The sequence below is a fragment of the Ursus americanus genome, chromosome 21 (assembly GCF_024610735.1).
Source record: "Ursus americanus isolate L20-20 chromosome 21, mUrsAme1.1.p, whole genome shotgun sequence".
Taxonomy (NCBI): domain Eukaryota; kingdom Metazoa; phylum Chordata; class Mammalia; order Carnivora; family Ursidae; genus Ursus; species Ursus americanus.
In genome coordinates, this window is record NC_142147.1 from 5,674,262 (window position 1) to 5,693,401 (window position 19,140).

The 19,140-nt window shown below is 44.7% G+C and overlaps 1 protein-coding gene and 2 pseudogenes across 3 annotated transcripts in view; 2 read left to right on the top strand and 1 right to left on the bottom strand.

Annotated features, from left to right (window-relative positions):
- LOC123776584 (large ribosomal subunit protein eL32 pseudogene) overlaps positions 1-15,779 on the bottom strand; it is a 38,076-nt pseudogene extending 22,297 nt beyond the window's left edge. Inside the window, exons 1-2 of the transcript XR_015728005.1 lie at positions 15,402-15,779; positions 4,582-4,748 (exon numbers count right to left, since the gene is read on the bottom strand). The product of XR_015728005.1 is annotated as a large ribosomal subunit protein eL32 pseudogene (transcript). The remainder of the gene's footprint in view (positions 1-4,581; positions 4,749-15,401) is intronic.
- On the top strand, positions 10,417-10,740 carry LOC123776648 (large ribosomal subunit protein eL30 pseudogene; annotated as a pseudogene).
- A 171-nt stretch (positions 15,780-15,950) lies between the features above and the next one.
- Positions 15,951-19,140, top strand: part of GPT2 (glutamic--pyruvic transaminase 2) — a 31,972-nt gene continuing 28,782 nt past the window's right edge. The window contains exons 1-2 of one of the 2 annotated variants that reach the window (XM_045772644.2): positions 15,951-16,098; positions 16,310-16,580. In XM_045772644.2, coding sequence (XP_045628600.1) covers positions 16,338-16,580 — 243 coding nt within the window. In that variant the 5' untranslated portion in view covers positions 15,951-16,098; positions 16,310-16,337. The remainder of the gene's footprint in view (positions 16,099-16,309; positions 16,581-19,140) is intronic. The other variant, XM_045772643.2, reaches the window with a different exon arrangement.

Consider the following 19,140-nt stretch of genomic DNA (forward strand, 5'->3'; position numbering starts at 1 on the left):
TGTGAGATCTGCACTACATCCACATTTACACAGGAGAAAGCAGAGGGAAGAAACAGGGCAACTGATGGACCGGCAAAATTGCATTCACGGAAGGCAGAGTGGGCTGATTCGAGCAAAGCAGTTGTAGAGACAGACGGTTTGCCTGCTCTCATATCAGATGAGTACAAGGGGTCTCTGATAAGATCTAAAGAGTCTGGAGCAGTTTAAGCAACATGGATTCATAAATCTAATTGACCAAGTTGCCTTCCACAAAACTGATGAAAAGCATAAACTAGTATTTCAAAACTAGCTAAAAGATATTTCAAAAGATCCAAGATATCAAAGATTAACATGAATTAGAACTAGAAAAATATTACCATTAAGTGACAAAACTTAGGGAAAATTAAGAATAAATAATTTACTTCAGAAATAAAGCTCAATCAGAAAAAAAGAGAGAGAATACATACTACAGATACTGCCTTTTGAGAAATAGAAGGTGAAAAAAGAAAGGCCTTTTTTTTTTTAAAGATTTTATTTATTTATTCGACAGAGATAAAGACAGCCAGCGAGAGAGGGAACACAAGCAGGGGGAGTGGGAGAGGAAGAAGCAGGCTCATAGCAGAGGAGCCTGATGTGGGGCTTGATCCCATAACGCTGGGATCACGCCCTGAGCCGAAGGCAGATGCTTAACCGCTGTGCCACCCAGGCACCCCAAAAGAAAGGCTTTTAAATTCAGAAGAAAGAAAGAAAAAGAATTTGAAAGAAAGTGATACATATTAGGAGTCAGTAAATAAGATATAACACGTTATATTAGGAGTAACTGCAAATGAAAACAAAACCGGTGAAACAACATGACAAATACTGAAAACTATAAATCAAGAAAACTTTCCTAAAATAAAGATTTGAAACAAGGCGCCTGGGTGGCTCAGTTGGTTAAGTTGTCCAAGTCTTGATTTCTGCCCAGGTCATGATCTCAGGGTCATGAAATCAAGCCCCTCTCAGGCTCCACACTGGATGTGGTGTCTGCTTAGGAGTCTCTCTCTCCCTCTGCCCCTCCACCCCCCCCCCCAAAAAATAAAAAATAAAGACTTGAAACTACATTTGGAATAGGCACACCTTAAAACTGAAAATATTGACCCAGAAAGACAAATACTAAGACGTATTCTAAACTTTAAAGAAAGAGAATAGGGGCGCCTGGGTGGCACAGCGGTTAAGCGCCGGCCTTCGGCTCAGGGCGTGATCCCGGCATTGTGGGATCGAGCCCCACGTCAGGCTCCTCTGCTATGAGCCTGCTTCTCCCTCTCCCACTCCCCCTGCTTATGTTCCCTCTCTCGCTGGCTGTCTCTATCTCTGTCAAATAAATAAATAAAATCTTTAAAAAAAAAAAAAAAGAAAAAAAAGAAAGAGAATAAAATTGGCCCTTTTTGTAGCAAGGCCAAAAATCCAAGTGAATTATAATGGGAAGAAAATTAGATCTTCGGGGCGCCTGGGTGGCGCAGCGGTTAAGCGTCTGCCTTCGGCTCAGGGCGTGATCCCGGCGTTATGGGATCGAGCCCCACATCAGGCTCTTCCGCTATGAGCCTGCTTCTTCTTCTCCCGCTCCCCCTGCTTGTGTTCCCTCTCTCGCTGGCTGTCTCTCTCTGTCAAATAAATAAATAAAATCTTAAAAAAAAAAAAAGAAAATTAGATCTTCATTAGACTTTCAACAGCAATTCTTGATGCTGGAAGAAAATAGAGTCACATATTTAAGATATCTAGGAAAGAAAATGTGAGCCAAAGATTTTGTATCCAACTGAGTATAAAGGGCACAGAAACAACCAACCTGCTATCCACACGCTGAAACTCAGGGAATCTTGCTCAGAATTGTGGTCACTTTGAAAAAGGGTTGGTTGTGATTGAGAAGGAAATATATGGATTGCTTCTGAGGTGGCCAGCGAAGTTCTATCTTTTGTCATAAGTGGTAGCTATGTATGTTTGCTATAGTTTTCTTTATATGTGTTTTATTTTCTAAGAAAAAGTTTAAAGACAACATACAAAATATTAGACAATTACACTTAGAGAAATTTGAATATGAACCAAAGATGATATTATGAAACTATTGTTAAATGTTTAGGTCTGATATAATGGCATTGCAGTTATATAGTAGAATGTTCTTATTTTTTGGAGATGCATGCTGAAGAACTTACTGTAATTTATTTTTAAAATGGTCTATCAAAAAAAAATCAAATTTCAAGTCATATTTTGTTATTTTAATTTCTTTTTTTTTTAATTTTATTTTTTAGAAGGTCGGGTGGGGAGGAGCAGAGGGAAAGGCGGCGGAGAGAATCTCAAGCAGGCTCCATGCTCAGATCGGAGTCCAATGCAGGGCTTGATCTCATGACCCTGAGATCATGACCTGAGCGAAATCAAGAGTCAGATGCTTAACTGACTGAGCCACCCAGGTGCCCCATTAATTTCTAATTGATGTATAATACACACAATATTATGTACTATATACAGATGTTAAATCTTACGGTGAAATGAGTTTTGACAAATGCCACTATTCTATCAAAATACAGAATATTTTCCCCAGAAAATTTCCTCCTGCCTCTTCCAAATTAATCTCCTCTCCAGTCCCTCACTGAGGGAACCACTGTTCTGCTGATCTCTTCACCACAGACTAGTTTGACTTGATGTGGGACTTCGTGTAATAGAGTTCTATAACACATAATCTTCAGACACACTTTTTAAAATCTTAATATCCCTGAAACTGGAATGTATCTTAGAAATTGGTGGTGTTTGGAGTGCATGGGTGGCTCAGTTGGTTAAATGGCTGCCTTCAGCTCAGGTCATGATCCCAGGGTCCTGGGACCTAGTCCCACGGCAGGCTCTCTGCTCAGTGGGGGGCCTGCTGCTCCCTCTCCCTCTGCTGCTCCCCCTGCTTGTGCTCTCTCTCTCAAGTAAAATAAATAAAATCGTTAAAAGAAAAAAGAAATAAATTGACGGTGTTTAAACAATTAATGGCAGTATTTTCTCTTTTTTATTGTTAAATAAAATAATGGGGTATCTTACAATCAATGGCATCTTTGATTTGACAAAGTATTTATCTATAAATGAAGTAAATATGGCAAAAATTTAACAGTTACTGAATGGAGTCGGTGGGTATATGGGTGTCTTTTCTATGAGTTTGAACATTTTTATATAAAAACATAAAAAATGTTACTAAATACATAAATAAATAAAAGGATGCCACAATTGTTGTACCCTGCTTTGGCCTTTTCTTCTCCTTAATTAAAGTGACCCTTAAATAATGGAATTGGCTGGAGCCTTTCTTGACCTCTGTGAGACCCTGACCATAGTAGGGACCTTGGTGCTCAAGACTAGCACAACATCATCAACTCTTTGTCAGATCTGCCTTTTTCTCAGATATATTATTTTTCTATGCTCTATTTCCCCAAACTTTTCTTTTTCTTTTTTTTATTTTTTTAAAGATTTTATTTATTTATTCGACAGAGATAGAGACAGCCGGTGAGAGAGGGAACACAAGCAGGGGGAGTGGGAGAGGAAGAAGCAGGCTCCTAGCGGAGGAGCCTGATGTGGGGCTCGATCCCAGGACCCTGGGATCACGCCCTGAGCTGAAGGCAGATGCTTAACGACTGAGCCACCCAGGTGCCCCTATTTCCCCAAACTTTTCAAAAGCTAAGAGCTTCCTTCCTCTGTGTCCCGACACAGTGAGGATGAGGAACTCTGCTCTTGTGATCATGGTGTCTAATCAAGTATCATATCCAGCAAGCTGAGTGCCTTAGTCTGAGGGAAGAAAGAAAAGCTGGGGCCCAGAACCAACACCTTGCAGCTGGAAGGCCAAGATGCTAGTTCTCTACGTATAGACTTACTTCCAGTTCCTCCTTGTGAATATCTATACATCCATGTAAATGGTACAGAACATATAAAGATGTAACTCTGACATTAAAAACGAAGTGTGGGGAGATGGAGCTATAAAGAAGTAAAGTTTTTGTCCGTGATTGAAGTCAAGTTGGTATCGATTTAAAGTAGACGGTCAGGCAGTGCCTGGCTGGCTCAGTCATTAGCGTGTGCGAGTCTTGATCTCGAGGTTGTGAGTTCAAGCCCCACAGTGGGTGTAGAGATTACTTAAAATAGACTGTTTTAACATCAGGTAGTTATATGTAAGCCCCATGGAAACCACAGCAAAACTATGGAACATACACAAAAGTAAATAAGGAGGCAATCAAATCATGTTACTACAAAAATTGATGTAACACAAGGGAAGGTAAGTAATGGTGGAAGTGAGGGACAAAAATAATCTGTAAGACAAACAGAAAACAAGTAACAAAAATGCCAGTAGTAAGTCCTTTCTTATCAGTAATTACTATTATCGTAAATGGGTTAAAATCTCAATCAAAAGTAATAGGTTGACCTGAAGCTAATAAAACATGGTATGTTAATTATACTTGAATAAAAAAAAACCCCACATAGATTGGTGGAATGGCTTTTAAAATAAACAGGATTCAACTATATGCTGTTGTGATATAATAAAAAATATATTTGGTGCCACATCCATTCATGATAAAAACTCTCTGCAAAATAGGTCTAAAGGGAACATACCTCTGGGGGGCCTGGGTGGCACAGCGGTTAAGTGTCTGCCTTCGGCTCAGGGCGTGATCCGGGTGCTCTGGGATCGAGCCCCACATCAGGCTCCTCCGCTAGGAGCCTGCTTCTTCCTCTCCCACTTCCCCTGCTTGTGTTCCCTCTCTCGCTGTCTGTCTGTCTCTCTCTGTCAAATAAATAAATAAAATATTTTAAAAAATGAATAAATAAAGGGAACATACCTCAACATATTAAAGGCCTTATCTGAAAAACCCACAGCCAACATCCTACTCAATGGTGAAAAACTGAGAGCTTTTCCCCTGAGGTCAGAAACAGGACAAAGACGTCCACTCTTATCACTTTTATTCAACATAATACTGGAAGTCCTAGCCACAGCAACTAGGAATCACAAAGAAAAAAAATCCAAATTGGCAAGGAAGAAGTAAAACCCTCACTGTTTGCAGATGACACGATACTCTACACAGAAAATCCAAAAGACTCCACCAAAAAAGTACTAGAACTGATAGATTAATTCAGTAAAGTTGAAGGATACAAAAATCAATGTACAGAAATCTGTTGCATTCCTGTACGCTACTAATGAAGCAGCAGAAAGTGAAATTAAGAAAACAATCCCATTTACAATTGCACCAAAAACAGTAAAGTATCTAGGAATAAACTTCCAAAGAGTGAAAGATCCATGCTCTGAAAATTATGAAACACTGATGAAAGAAATTCAAGATGATGCCAAGAAATGGAAAGATATTCCATGCTCATGGGTTGGAAGAACAAATATTGTTAAAATGTCTATACTACCCAAACCAATCTACACATTTAATGCAATCCCTATCAAAAAAATACCAATAGCATTTTTTCACAGAACTAGAACAAACAATCCTAAAATAGGTGTGGAACCGCAAAAGAGATCAAATAGTCAAAGCAAACTTGAAAAAGAAAAAAAAAAAAAAACTGAAGGTATCATAATTCCAGATTTCAAGTTATATTACAAAATGCTAGTAATTAAACAGTATGGTACTGGCATAAAAATAGACACACAGATAAATGGAATAGAACAGAAAACTCAGAAATAAACCCACAGTTATATGGTCAATTAATCTTTAACAAAGGAGGAGAGAATATACAATGGGAAAAAGACATTCAACGAATGGCGTTGAGAAAACTGGACAGCCATATGGAAAAGAATGAAACTGGACCACTTTCTCTCACCATACACAAAAATAAACTCAAAATACATTAAAGGCCTAAATGTGAGACCTGAAACCATAAAAATCCTAGAAAAGAACACAGGTAGTAATTTTTCTGACATTGGCCATAGCAACATTTCTCTAGAGATGTCTCCTGAGGCAAGGGAAATAAAAGCAAAAATAAACCAGTGGGACTACATCAAAATAAAAAGCTTCTTCACGGCAAAGGAAACAATCACCAAAATCAAAAGGTGACATACAGAATGGGAGAACATATTTGCAAATAATATACCTGATAAAGGGTTATATCCAAAATATATAAAGAACTGATACAACTTAATACCCCCCCCAAAAAAATCCAATTTAAAAATGGGCAGAAGACCTAAACAGACATTTCTCCAAAGAAGACATATAGATAGGCAATAGACACATGAAAAGATGCTCAACATCGCTCATCATCAGGGAAACGCAAACCATAACTGCAGTGACGTATCACTGCACACCTACCAGAATGGCTAAAATCAAAAACACAAGAAACAACGCATTGGTGAAAATGTGGAGAAAAAAAAAGAACCCTCTTGTTGGTGAGAATGTAAAATGGTGCAGCCACTGGAAAATAGTATGAAAGCTCCTCAAAAAGTTAAAAAAAGAACTACCCTATGATCCAGCAATAGAACCACTAGGTATTTACCCAAAAAATACAAAAACATGAATTCAAAGGGCTACATGCACCCCAATGTTTAGGGCAGCATTATTCACAGTAGCCAAACTATGGGAGCAGCCCAAGTGTCCATCGATAGATGAACGGATAAAGAAGATGTGGTGTATATATATAACGGACTATTATTTAGCCATAAAAAGTGGAATCTTGCCAATTGCAATGACATGGACGGAGCTAGAGAGTATAATGCAAAGTGAAATAAGTCAGAGAAAGACAAATACCACACGATTTCACTCATGTGTGGAATTTAAGAAACAAATGAGCAAAGGAAAAAAAAGGAAAGACAAACCAAGAAATAGACGTTTAACTATAGAGAACAAACTGATGGTTACCAGAGGGGAGGTGGGTGTGGGGGAAAAAGGTTATGGGGATTAAAGAGACGCTTATCATGATGAAAAAAGTGAGTAAAATGATAAAACAAAACATATTTGGTCTTTGTTCCCAGTTCCTGGCACAGAGCTCATAAAACCCTTGGAATATCCTGAGTATTAGGAGTAACTTTAGTTATTCCTGAGTCCCTTTAACCATATCTGAGTTCATGCTACCAAGGTGGCTCAAGGTGAGACCTTGATAGTTTCAAGGGAAGGGCTGGCCATGAACTTGATGAGAGGGCTGGAACGGTCAGCCCCACCTGGCAAACTCCAGGGAACCGACTGAGTCTAGATTGAGTTCAATGGTCAATGATGTAAGCAATCATGCCTACCTAACGAAGCCTTGATAAAAACAAGGAGGCTTGGAGAGCTTATGGGTTGGTGAACATATGGATTTGCTGGGAGGATGGCTCGCCCAGAGAAGGCAAGGAAACTTTGTGCTTGCCCTATGCATCTCTTCCATTTAGCTGCTCCTAAGTTGTATTTTTTCTTTCTTTTTTTTTAAAAAGATTTTATTTATTTGACAGAGAGAGAGAGCAAGGGAGAGAGAGACAGCGAGAGAGAGAGAGAGAGAGAGAGAGAGAGGGCACACAAACAGGGGGAGGGGGAGAGGGAGGCGTAAGCTTCCTGCTGAGCTGGGAGCCTGATGCAGGACTCAATCCCAGAACCCTGGGATAATGACCAGAGTCGAAGGCAGATGCTTGAGCCACCCAGGCACCCCTGAGTTGTATTCTTCATAACAAAATTGTAATCATGAGGATAGTGCTTTCCCGAGTTCTGTGAATCATGCTAGAGAATTACTGAGCCTCAGTAAGGTGTCATGGGACTCTGGAGTCTGTAGTTGTCTGGGCAGAAGTGAAGGTAGCTTGGGGACTCTACCTGTGACTAGTCAAAGTGGGGTGTTTGTGGGACTGAGCCTTTAACCTTTTGGGTCCTAAGTTCAAATTCAGCTATGCCACTTATTAGCTATGTGATCTTCACAAGTAGCCCAATCTCTGAACGTCAGTATTCCTATCTATGTAATGGGGATCACAGTAGTAAGTATGTCATAGGGTTGTTCTGAGCTGGTATGAGACAAGGCAGTAAAGTGCTTAGCACAGTGCCTGACACATTACAAATGCTTAATAAACATTAGCTATAATTTAAAAAACATTTTTATTAATAAAGAAAGCTTTGTGCCAGGCCACCCTGGTGCTAAACCCAAATCACAGATAATGTTCTAGGTAAATATCTGTGCCTGTTCCCCAGGCATAAAATAAGAAACACATTTCCTTTCTTAAAACACAGAAGGATCTGAAGAAAGGACAAGAACTAGAATTTAAAAGCTAAAAGAATAAATGAGAACTACAAAGCCTAAGGCCTTGAATAAATATTTTTTCTCTTAAGTTCCTAGGTCCTGAAACTATTTTGCAAGCCTCTCTAGGTTAAAGATTCTGTGGCTTCATGAAGAAAATATCTGGGAAAAGTTGGAGAGGGAACCAGCTGGAAATATTGATTCGAGCCATTGCTTAATATTTTGTCTGTGCTTTAAGGCACTGAATGGCTAAAGTCACTGAATTTGCTGCTAAGGATTCTCTTTTATTTTGGTCGTTCGGACTGTTTCTGAAATCTTTCCCAAAGGTCTTTGACTGAAGAAGTCAAGTCAAAGAGCTCATATCCCTGCAGGATCAGGAAGCAAGAAATCAAGGAATGTGAAACAACAAACATACTCTGAATGAAAGAGGTTGTTTTTGCTCCTGAAGCTTATACAATTGCTCTTTCTCCTTCGCTCCTCTACTCTTTCCTCTTGTCCTGCTCCCATACCTCCTGGATTTTGTTGAGTCGGTCACTAAGACCACAACATGCTGTCTCTGCTTTGAAATGTTATCAATGCAATACTGAACTCTAAATATTGCTTTTGTGAAATGTCTTTATTCTGTCTCGATCTCTGTAAATTACACTTATGTTGAACATGCTAGTGGCCTTTCTGGCCTGGCTTTGTATCTTTACAAGTTTATCTTTAACCCACTTTGCACGTCATTTTGAAAGCTTTACTGATAGGTGTGTTCTGGCTATTAGCTCAACTCAACTAATATTTGCTTGTTAGGGAGGCAATCATTTGCCTTCAACTGACTCAGAGCAGATGGGATCTCAACAAAATCCCCCCCTTAATTTTCTCCTAAAATCTCCAGCCTGACTTTTTAAAAAAAAAAAAACAAACGAGGCCTTCGTTTAGAAAGGGAATCATGAAGGGCAAGGATGGGCGCTGACTGGTATGTGGCAGAGAGAGATGGAGGAGCTTGAGCAAATGCCCCCCAGACGCGCTCAGTAGCCATCTCTGAAACAAGGCCATAAGCATTTGACGATTTACATCGTTTCCCTTTTTAACTTTTCTCGCAACATACAGGAAATCCTTGTGATTATTTTTTATTACGGTAAAATATACATAATATATAATTTGCTATTCTGAGAATTTTTAAGCGTATAGTCCAGTGGCACTGAGCACATTTATGTTCTTCTGTAACCATCACCAACGTCTCCAGAACATATTTGTCATCTCAAACTGAAACTCTCTACACATTAAACAACAGCTTCCCTTTCCTCCTTTCCCCCAGCCCTTGGTAATCTAATTTCTGTTTCTATGAATTTGCCTATTCTGGCTGCCCTTTATAGAAGCAGAATCACAATATTTGTTCTTTTGTGCCTGAAGAATGTGCCTTTGTCCTTTCTACTTAGCATAATGTCTTTACCTTTCATTTATGTTGCAGCATGTCAGAATTTCCTTCCTTTTAAAGATCAAATAACATTCCATTACATTTGTTTAACAAATCATCTGTCAAGGGACAGTTGTTGGGTTGTTTCCACCTTTTGGCAATTGTGAGTAATGCTTCTATGAGCATAGGTGTACAAATAACTGTTCAAGTCCCTGCTTTCAATTCCTCTGTATATACAGTTTACCCAGAATGTGGTAATTCTGTTTGTTTTTTTAAAACTTATTTTTATTTTTATCATTATTTTTTAAAACATTGATAATACGTTAAACAAAGAGAAAGATTAGTCACCAATAAGCCCACCACTCAAAGACAACCACCATTAACAATAGAGTGTTTATTCTTTCAGACTTTCTAATGTACCCTAATATCCATAAGGAAAATAAACTTCAAAAATATCATTTTAGGGACACCTGGCTGGCTCAGCCTGTATAGCACGCAATTCTTGATCTTGGGATCATGAATTCAAGTCCCATGCTGGACATAGAGCCTACTGAAAGGAAGAAAGAAAGAAAGAAAGAAGGAAAGAAAGAAAGAAAGAAAGAAAGAAAGAAAGAAAGAAAGAAAGAAAGAAAGAAAAAGAAAGAAAGAAAGAAAGAAAGAAAGAAAGAAAGAAAGAAAGAAAGAAGAAAAAGGAAGGAAAAGAGAAAAGAGAGGGAGGGAGGAACAAAGGGAGGGAGAGGGGAGTGGAGGGAGAGGAGAAGGAAGAAAGAGGGATCATTTTAGTCTTTCTAGCTCCAGACCATCTTGGGCTGCTCTCAGTTGGGGCCGACCAATACCTATGGCAGGTAGGTGAGGGCCACAAAAAGATGAAAAAGTCGCTGGAGTCCGACTTCAGGATCCGACTCGTTAAGAAAAGTGAAAAGGACATGCTGGGGCACCAGCAGACTGGGATGATCAGACATGGTAAAGCAAAATTGGTCATCCTTGCCAACAGCTGCTCGGTCTTGAGGAAATCAGAGGTAGAATACTGTGCCATATTGGCCAAAACTGGTGTCCATCACTACAGTGGCAATCATACTAAATTGGGCACAACATGTGGGAAATACTACAGAGTACGCGCTTGGGCTATCATCGATCCACGTGATTCTAACATCATTAGAAGCGTGTCAGAACAGACTGGTGAAAAGTAAATTGTGCAAAATTTTTCTTTAATAAAATTCGCCAGAGCTTGTTTTAAAACTGTTAAATATATAAATATATATTTATAATTAAGCTATGTAAGTATATATATTTAAATATATAATTTTAATTCTCTCAGCAACCCCCTGAGGAAGACACTGTCGACAATCACCTCACTGAGAGGTCAGGAGACTGAGGCTCGGTGAGCAGAGGTTTGCGGCTGTGACTGAGGGAGTCAGTTGGGCTGGAAGGGGAGGCTGGAATGTCTTCAAGCTAGAGCCAGTAACCCAGAAATCAGGTGGAAATGCAGGTAGTTCTGCAGATGAGGAGGCTTAGGCCAAAGAAGAGGACAGCGCTGGCTCAAGGTCACACAACAGATCAGTGACAGATTTGGAACCAGAATTCAGAACTCTCTGATCTATGCTTTTCCCACTATGATACTGCCTAGCCTTGCATTGTACCTGTGGTTCTCAAACTTTGGTGCACACCAAAATCCTGATTATAGGAGGGGTGCCTGACTGGCTCAGTCAGTTAAGCATTGGACTCTTGATTTCGGCTTAGGACACAAGGTCAGGGTCATGAGATGGAGCCCTGCGTCTGACTCTGGGCTGAGCCTGGAGAATGATTAAGAGTCTCTCTCTTCCTCTGCCCCTCCCCCTGCTCATGGTCTCTGTCTCTCTCTCCAAAAAAAAATTTTTTTTTTTAATTAAAAATCCCAATTATAGGAAAATCCCTGGGCAAACCCACCCTTAGAGTCTCAGAACCGGTAAGTCTGGAATCTGCGTTTTAGGCAAACATTCAGGGGCTCCTTGGGTAATACTTTAGAGTCATTGTCCTGGGCCAAGACATTTGTTTATTGAGGGCACTAACTTTCACCCAGCTCCTCTAGTGTCCTGGGGAGCAAGAGATCAAGAGTTACCTGTAAGTTACCCAAGCACCCAGCTTGAACATGATTTGACATTCTGGAAGGTCACCCATCCCTCCCTGTAGCCCCATAATGCCCATCTGTTCTTCTTGGAAGACCCCCTCACTTTGTGTTCCACTGAGTGGAATGGCCCTCACTGACTCCAAGGACTGGCTGCTCGGCACTCTTGGGGGCCACCCTTATCACACTTACAATCACTGTCCTTCTCCTGACTGCAGCCACCTTGAGAGCACAGATCTTACAGAGTCTACTTCATTCATTCATTCAACAAAAATTTACTGAGATCTTCTGTGCGACAGGTGATATACTAGATTCTGGGGATGCAGAAGAGCCTGGCTGTTTCTCACCCTTCCCTAGTCCAGGCCGCCACTGGACTGTTGGTGTCACAGTTCATCCTCCCGCACCTTCAACTGCCCCTCTCCAATCCCTCCTTATGCAACAGAATTTAAACATGAATATGATCACGTGACTCCCCTACCTTAAGCCTTCCAGAGGCTTCTAATTGTTCTTAGGATGAAACTGAAATTTTTTTTTTTTTTAAAGATTCCATTTATTTATTTGACAGAGAGAGACAGCGAGAGAGGGAACACAAGCAGGGGGAGTGGGAGAGGAAGAAGCAGGCTCCTAGTGGAGAAGCCTGATGTGGGGCTCGATTCCAGAACTCTGGGATCACGCCCTGAGCCGAAGGCAGACCCTTAACGACTGTGCCACCCAGGCGCCCCTGAAACTGAAATTCTTACATTTAGGACCGAGGCTGCCTCCTAAACCACTCACCTCTGACCCTTGTCTTCCAGCCCTGCCCCCTCCCTCCCTGTCTGCCCTGCAGTCACCCTAGCCTTCTTGGAGCTCCTCGGCAGTCCCTGGCCCGGGACGTTTTGTGCCTCATCGATGACACTGAGATGGAGTGTGAAGTGCAAGATGGATAGGAGAGATCTTCTTCTATAAGAGGAATGGGAGGCAGCAGGAATTGGGCAGAGAAAAAAACCCCGTGAAACAGGCCTGCCAAGGCCTCGGCCAACCTCCCGGGGAAGCCGTGGAGCAAAGAGCAAATACCGCTCCAGCACTTGCTGAGTCTTGCTCGATCGTTGAACCTAGGCTTCTCCTGTTAGGGTGTGATGGCAACCTCGGGCCAGGCAGTTCAGTGTGAGCCAGGCAGACCCTGACGGCACTGGCAGGTGGAGGCTGGCTACGGACCACACCCCTTGGTTGAAGGCAAGTTCTCCCCCGACTTTTACTTCTCAGGCACGTCTTGCCTTGATGAGTGAGGGCACATCCCTCACTCATCTCGCACCCATCAGTACTGCTGCCCCTTATCATCCTGCCAGGCTTCTCTGGGCAGTTCGTAGGCTACTTCCTCTGAGTGAAGGGAAACCTTCACTCAGCCTTCTGGGCTATAAATACTCATAAAACTCTGTCCTTTTTCTCCCCAGCAGTTATCACAGTTCGTAATCCCATGCTTGTGTGTGTGCTTATCTAATGGAGGTCTGCCGTTCCTAAGAAATGGTATGTCTGTGCAGGCAAGGACCATCTGTGACTCACTACAGTCCCAGAGCGCGGGTCAGCACCTGGGAGGTGCTCAGTAAAAACTTGTTAAGGAATGACTACCATGGCTTGCAAACAAATGACTCTCCAACCGTGTGTTTTGTCAAGGACTTACTGTGTATTGGGAGCTCTCGTCCAGCTCACAGGGAGGACTTTCATGACTGTTTCAATGAGGTTTTATTTTTAACATTGCGGAGCCCGCTCCTGCCCCACCCCAATCTGGTGAAGACGGCAATTTAAGGCAAAGTTCACTCTATTACCACCACCATCATCACATCTACCACCCAAAAGCCTTTCTAGGGCTCAGTGCATTGCAATGGCAGTGCAAATTGCCAAACCCAGAGAGCTACACAAGCCTGGTCCCTGCATGTACGGACTAAAGCCCTGGGTTCGGGGGCGTCCGGGTGGCTCAGTCGTGAGGCCTCTGCCTTTGGCTCAGGGCGTGATCCTGGCATTCTGGGATCCAGCCCGGCATCAGGCTTCTCTGCTGGGAGCCTGCTCCCTCTCCCACTCCCCCTGCTTGTGTTCCCTCTCTTGATGGCTGTCTCTCTTTCCGTCAAATAAATAAATAAAATCGTTAAAAAAATAATAATAAAGCACTGGGTTCAAAATCACAGTTCGTGCTCTGCACTTGACTATGCCACCTGAATAAGTCACTTCATCTCTCTGAGCTTCATTTGCAAGATGGGGATAATGCCTGCCTATTTCACTTCATTGATGTCTATCCGGTTCAAATGCAGTGGTAAGTATGAAAGTGCTTTGTAAATTGTCAAGTGTGGTTCACAGGCAAGAAAGAGAGCTTTCTTCTCTTGCAGGCATGACAGGTTGGCAAAGAACATAACTGGGACATTAACTTGTTTTCTACAATGATGACGTGTGAGCCCACGTAGATGGCCTGTGTGCTAGGTGTTGTTTTTCCTAGTTTTGCAAATGGATTTGTGCTCACCTCCCTATGCCCACCCACCCTCCCAGCTCCCCTGCCCCTTCTGATCTGGGGTGGAGACAACAGGAAGTGCACCGACCCTCAGGTGAAGAGTGAGGGGCTGTGTTTACATCGTCAAGGTTAAATGTGTTTTAGAGGTGGACGGGTGTGTGGGTGTGTTTCTCCACAACTGGGAAGAGCGGGTGAGAACATGACGTTGAACGCAGTGGAATCCTTAGAGGAGCCAAGCTCCTGGGGGTGGGGGATCTTTTACCTGGAGGCCGAATACCTGGCCACTGGGACAAAGGCTAGGAAGGAGACAGTGTCGAAATAGGTGCTGGGGGTGGAACCATTGATGAGAAGTCCAAATAACTGTCCGTGGTGGGCAAGCCAGTTTGCTAACACAGGAATATTCAGGCAGATTTTCATTTCTGCTCTTTCCGTTCCCTTTTCCCCTTTATTGGTAATTTATTTAATCCAAGTATGGCATTCTCTTGACAAGGATGAGTAAGATCGACCTACAGCACTAGGTTCCAAACTCTTGGCTTTTTCAGAGTTACCTCACTGAGTGTGTTACCCCATTTTACAGATGGGAAAACCAGGCTTACACATGTTAAGTAACATGCTCAAAGTCAGCCAAGAGGTAAGTAATTATATGTATCTACATTCAAACCCAGATTTTCTAGTACCTTTTCCCCTACACTGCTGTGTTTTTTAAGTGTCCCCTCCCCCTACTTTCACAAATCTAATATTGAGTGTGTGTGTTTCTTGGGGTGAGGGAGCTTTGGGCTGCTTTTCTGGCGGAAAACACCTAGACACAGAATTTCCAAGGGGGGAAGGGACCTTAAGGGTCATTTAATCCAATTTACTTTGCAGATAGAGAAGGTGAGGCTCAGAGAGGGAAAGCGACTTCTCCCACATGCTCTCTGGATTTTGGTGTCTTCCATTCCGACTCTTGCCCTGCACTCCCTCTGGGGGAGCCAGGGTGCCTTAGCTGGTAATACCTTTGCCAGAAATAATAGCTACCCTATGCTGAGCGTTCATTCTTCAACAAATATTTACTAGTGCTTACCTATCTGCCAGGAACCCTTAGAGGTGCTAGGAATAGGATAAGAAAACCTGCGTTTCTGGAGCTTACGTGGTGAATGGGGGAAGTAGACCATAAGCCTGTGAGAGGTATCTAAACAAAATAATTTCAGATGCTTGCAAGGAAATAAAGAGGCAATGAAGGTAGGGAAGTGCTACAGACGGAGTCAGGAAAAGCCTGACTACCTGGTACCTACCTGGTGCTGGTCCTTTAATTCTCACAACAACCCTTAGAGGCTAGGGTCAGACCTCTGCTTTGCTGACAAGGAAACCGACGTTCAGAAGGGTAAGAGTGGCAATCAAGTCCCAAACTCCTAAGCTCCGCTTCCTACCAGTCCCCGTTGAGTGGCCACTGCCACCTTCAGGCCCTGGATGATGAAACCCGGGGCGAGGACTGCACCATCTCTCAGCCTGTCTCCTCGCAGGTGCTGGGTAGTGGGGGGGAGGGCTGTGGGAGGGAGGCATGCGCCTGCAAGAAGACACTGCAAACAGCTCTAAATTCGTAGAAGGCTGAAAGAACAGCTCCTGGCCCTGCCCCAGCCCAACTCCCCAGCCCCTCAGCCGGGACAAAGAGCCCTCCCAGCCCCCGGCAGAGTCTGAAGACGGTTCCCGCCTCTGGCCCGGCCCCCTATCGGGCCAGCGCGGAGCACTATGGGACTTGTAGTTCAGCCAGCTCTCTACCTCGGCTCTGCAAGCAGACTGGAAAACTACAAGGCCCAGGAACCAGTGGACAGGCCCGGGGCGGACCCGCCGGCTGTGGGTGTGCGAGCGCAGGGGGCCGGGAGGTGCGGGCGCTGGGCGCTGAAATGCGGTTGCGGGTGCCGAAGCTCGGGGCAGGTTTCAGGCGCGCGCGCTAGCTGGGCACAGCGAGGGGTGGCCAGGCGGCGGCAACAGGCACGTTGAATGCGTGCATTGGGAGCAGCTTTTGCAAAGCTGCTTTGGCTCTGCTGTTGCGCGGTGGAGGGTCCGAGTCGCCGGGGGATGGGCACCCGGCCCCGGAGCCAGGCTGGCACCGCTCGCTGAAAGGGCCCTTGGCTGGCCTTGGGGGTGGGGGCACTGGTGCCGCCTTCGGTTGTGCGCGACGTGTTTGTTCTTTTTCTTTTAGTGTCAAGGTTTCCCTGGGCGGGCGCGCGATGCAGCGGGCAGCGGCACTGGTCCGGCGGGGCTGCTGCCCCCGGACCCCGGGCCCGTGGGGCCGTAGTCAGAGCAGCGCTGCCGCCGAGGCCTCGGCAGTGCTCAAGGTGCGGCCCGAGCGGAGCCGGCGCGAGCGCATCCTTACGCTTGAGTCCATGAACCCGCAAGTGAAGGCTGTGGAGTATGCGGTGCGGGGACCCATCGTGCTCAAGGCCGGCGAGATCGAGCTCGAGCTGCAGCGGGTGAGCGCGGGCGCCGGGAGGGCCCAGGGAGGCTAGGGTCGCCGAACCGGGCGGGGAGAGCAGTAGCTGTCCGCGGCTGGGGTCCACCCGCTGGGCCTTCCTCCCATCCCGGGGGCCAGCTGCTTCATTCAGCCAAGGTTGGCTAAAACGAGAATGCCCTCCTCCCATCCCTTCACCCGCTGGTGCCTGGCACCTGGCACAAAGTAAGGCCCTCAGATACGGTTCACTTGTTGAATTGAATTCATCAGTTATAATTGAGCGACCGGTGGTGCCAGGCACTGCACGTTATGTGGCTGTCCTGTCCGCGGTAGAACCAAGATCCGTGGGGGGAGGGCAACAACAAGCAGTAAAGAAATAGACAAGAGAATTTCAGATAGTGAATAAGTGCTTTGAAGAAAGTAAAATGGAGGAACGGTGTAAGGGGTGCTGGATGGGAGTATTGGGAAGGATACCACGTTAGGTAGGAGGAGAGGGAGGACGGCTCCAAGACTTGGGTTTGTTTGCAAAGCTTTTTTCTTTCTGAGACCTTTTGGGTCATTCTGCCAGTAGTGAGTGATTCCATGACAAGAGTGGAGGTGTGGAGGAGGGTCCCGAACAATTCCTGCCTTTAGGCCCCTCCCTGAAACCTTGATTGGCCACCACATTTTGTTCTCAGAGGATACACTCATCCCCAGTGGGTAGTCAAGAGTCTTGAGCGTTTGGGGCCTTGGTAGGATGGCCCTGGGACTTTGTCTTGGTGGCTGACTGGCTGGGATCTTGGCTTTAGTTTGTAGTTGCATGTAAAAGTGACCACATCTCCAGGAGTGACTCCTCCCTTCCTACAGTTAGGGTGACCCTGTGTGTGTAAGAGATGCCTCTATGGGACACCAGTTCTAACCTGAGTGGGATTTAGGAGGCTGGGTCAATAGTAACAGTGTAAAAAAAAGTAAACACTCCTAAGATTTGTAAGATCTGATGAAACAGCTGCTTGCTTAAGATAGTTATAACCCAGAATGCGGGTGGGGGAGGGTTCCTTGATCCTGCTCTTGGAGGCTCTAGAGCCGGGTGACTCTGGGGCGAGTTGAGCATTTAATGTCCCTTGAATGCATGGGAGGAAGCAATGGTGGGATGCCCAGTTCTCCTGACTGAAAATAGTGAGCTGAACAAGTCAGAGTCCAGCATCTCCCTCAGACTCCTTGTAGGGCTAAGTTTAAGGTTTGGCCCAAAGAAGCCTCACTCGGTTTCTGTGCTTGCCTGGCCTGACATGGGCCAGGGACAAAAAACATGAGTTTTGCCACTCTGCTCTTTGTGGATATCTGGCCGACTGGAGTTGCCTGTCCTTGAGACAACAGTCTCCCTGTTAAAACAAAGCTGAGATTAAATTGTTCCCTGCTTATCACTTTACAGCTCATTCCTCTGGTTTCAGAGCTGGTAAGGGCCCCAGGGATTCTCTCTATCTACCTTTTGCTAAATAGCAGCTTGGATGTGGGCTCTATGAAGTATGAGAATGATTAGGACAGAAAGGTGTCCCGTCTTCGTCTTCAGGAGGCTGACTGCCCAGCTGTTCTCTGGACCTGGACACAGCCCCCCCCCCACCCCAATTCTTTAAGGACTGGTGGGATTTTTTAGCAGGCAGAGAAAAATGTGAGAGCATTCCAGGTGGGAGCAGGGCTGTGAGCAAAGATGGAAGGTGGGAAGTTCTGGGCTTTTGGGGAAGGGGTTGGTGCTGTCTGAAGAGCCCTAGGGCAGGGGGATATGGGAGGTGAATTTGAGACAGAAAAGGGGACTGGAGTCTTGGGTGCCAGGCTCAGGACTTTCTGGTGCAAAGCGGGGGTTTTGGTATGAAGTGGGGAACCATGCAGGGTTTCCAGCAAGGTATGGTTCCATAATTGAGGTGGACAAATTTCTTGGTCATTTAAGCTGGACGCACCCTGTGATTTCTGGGACAGACGCCCCACATTCCTATGGCCTGCTCCTGAGTAAGTTGAGTTTTCTGTCCACCTGCATCGTCTGGTGCTTTCATTCAAGCTCACCCCTTCTCATTTTATTCTCACTTTGTTCCAGTCTAGGTGCTGGAGACATAGCTCAGCCAAGCCAGCAGAGCCTCACTTAAACCTTTCATTTCGGGAGACAGCCTCTCTCTACTTTGCTAGCTTACATAGTGCCCCTTCTGAGAGAGCCGTATTTTCCCAGTCATTTTTTTCTTTTTTTGGCTTGAATCTGCACAGCTTCACTTTTTTTCTACCTCTGTTTTGAACTGCAATGTTCGAAACTGGACTGATGTTATAAAGGGTTTGATTGGGTAGAGATGGGACGGGTAAGGATTTGTAGGGTGACTTGGGGTGAATCTCATATCCTTTCTGGGCTTTGGTTTCCCTAGTCTATAAAAGGAGAGAGGTGAGTTGGTGGGCCCGGTGATCCCCGCCCCCCTGTCCTGACTTTTGTACCGTCTGTCCGTCTGAAGGTGTCCTGGCCTTTGTGCTGCCTTTTGGAATTATTTCACCAGGTGCTCTGCAAACAGTACCCACTGTTTGGCTGGACACGTTGTTCTGGTGTTTGACTTTGAGGCGGCTTGCCGGGA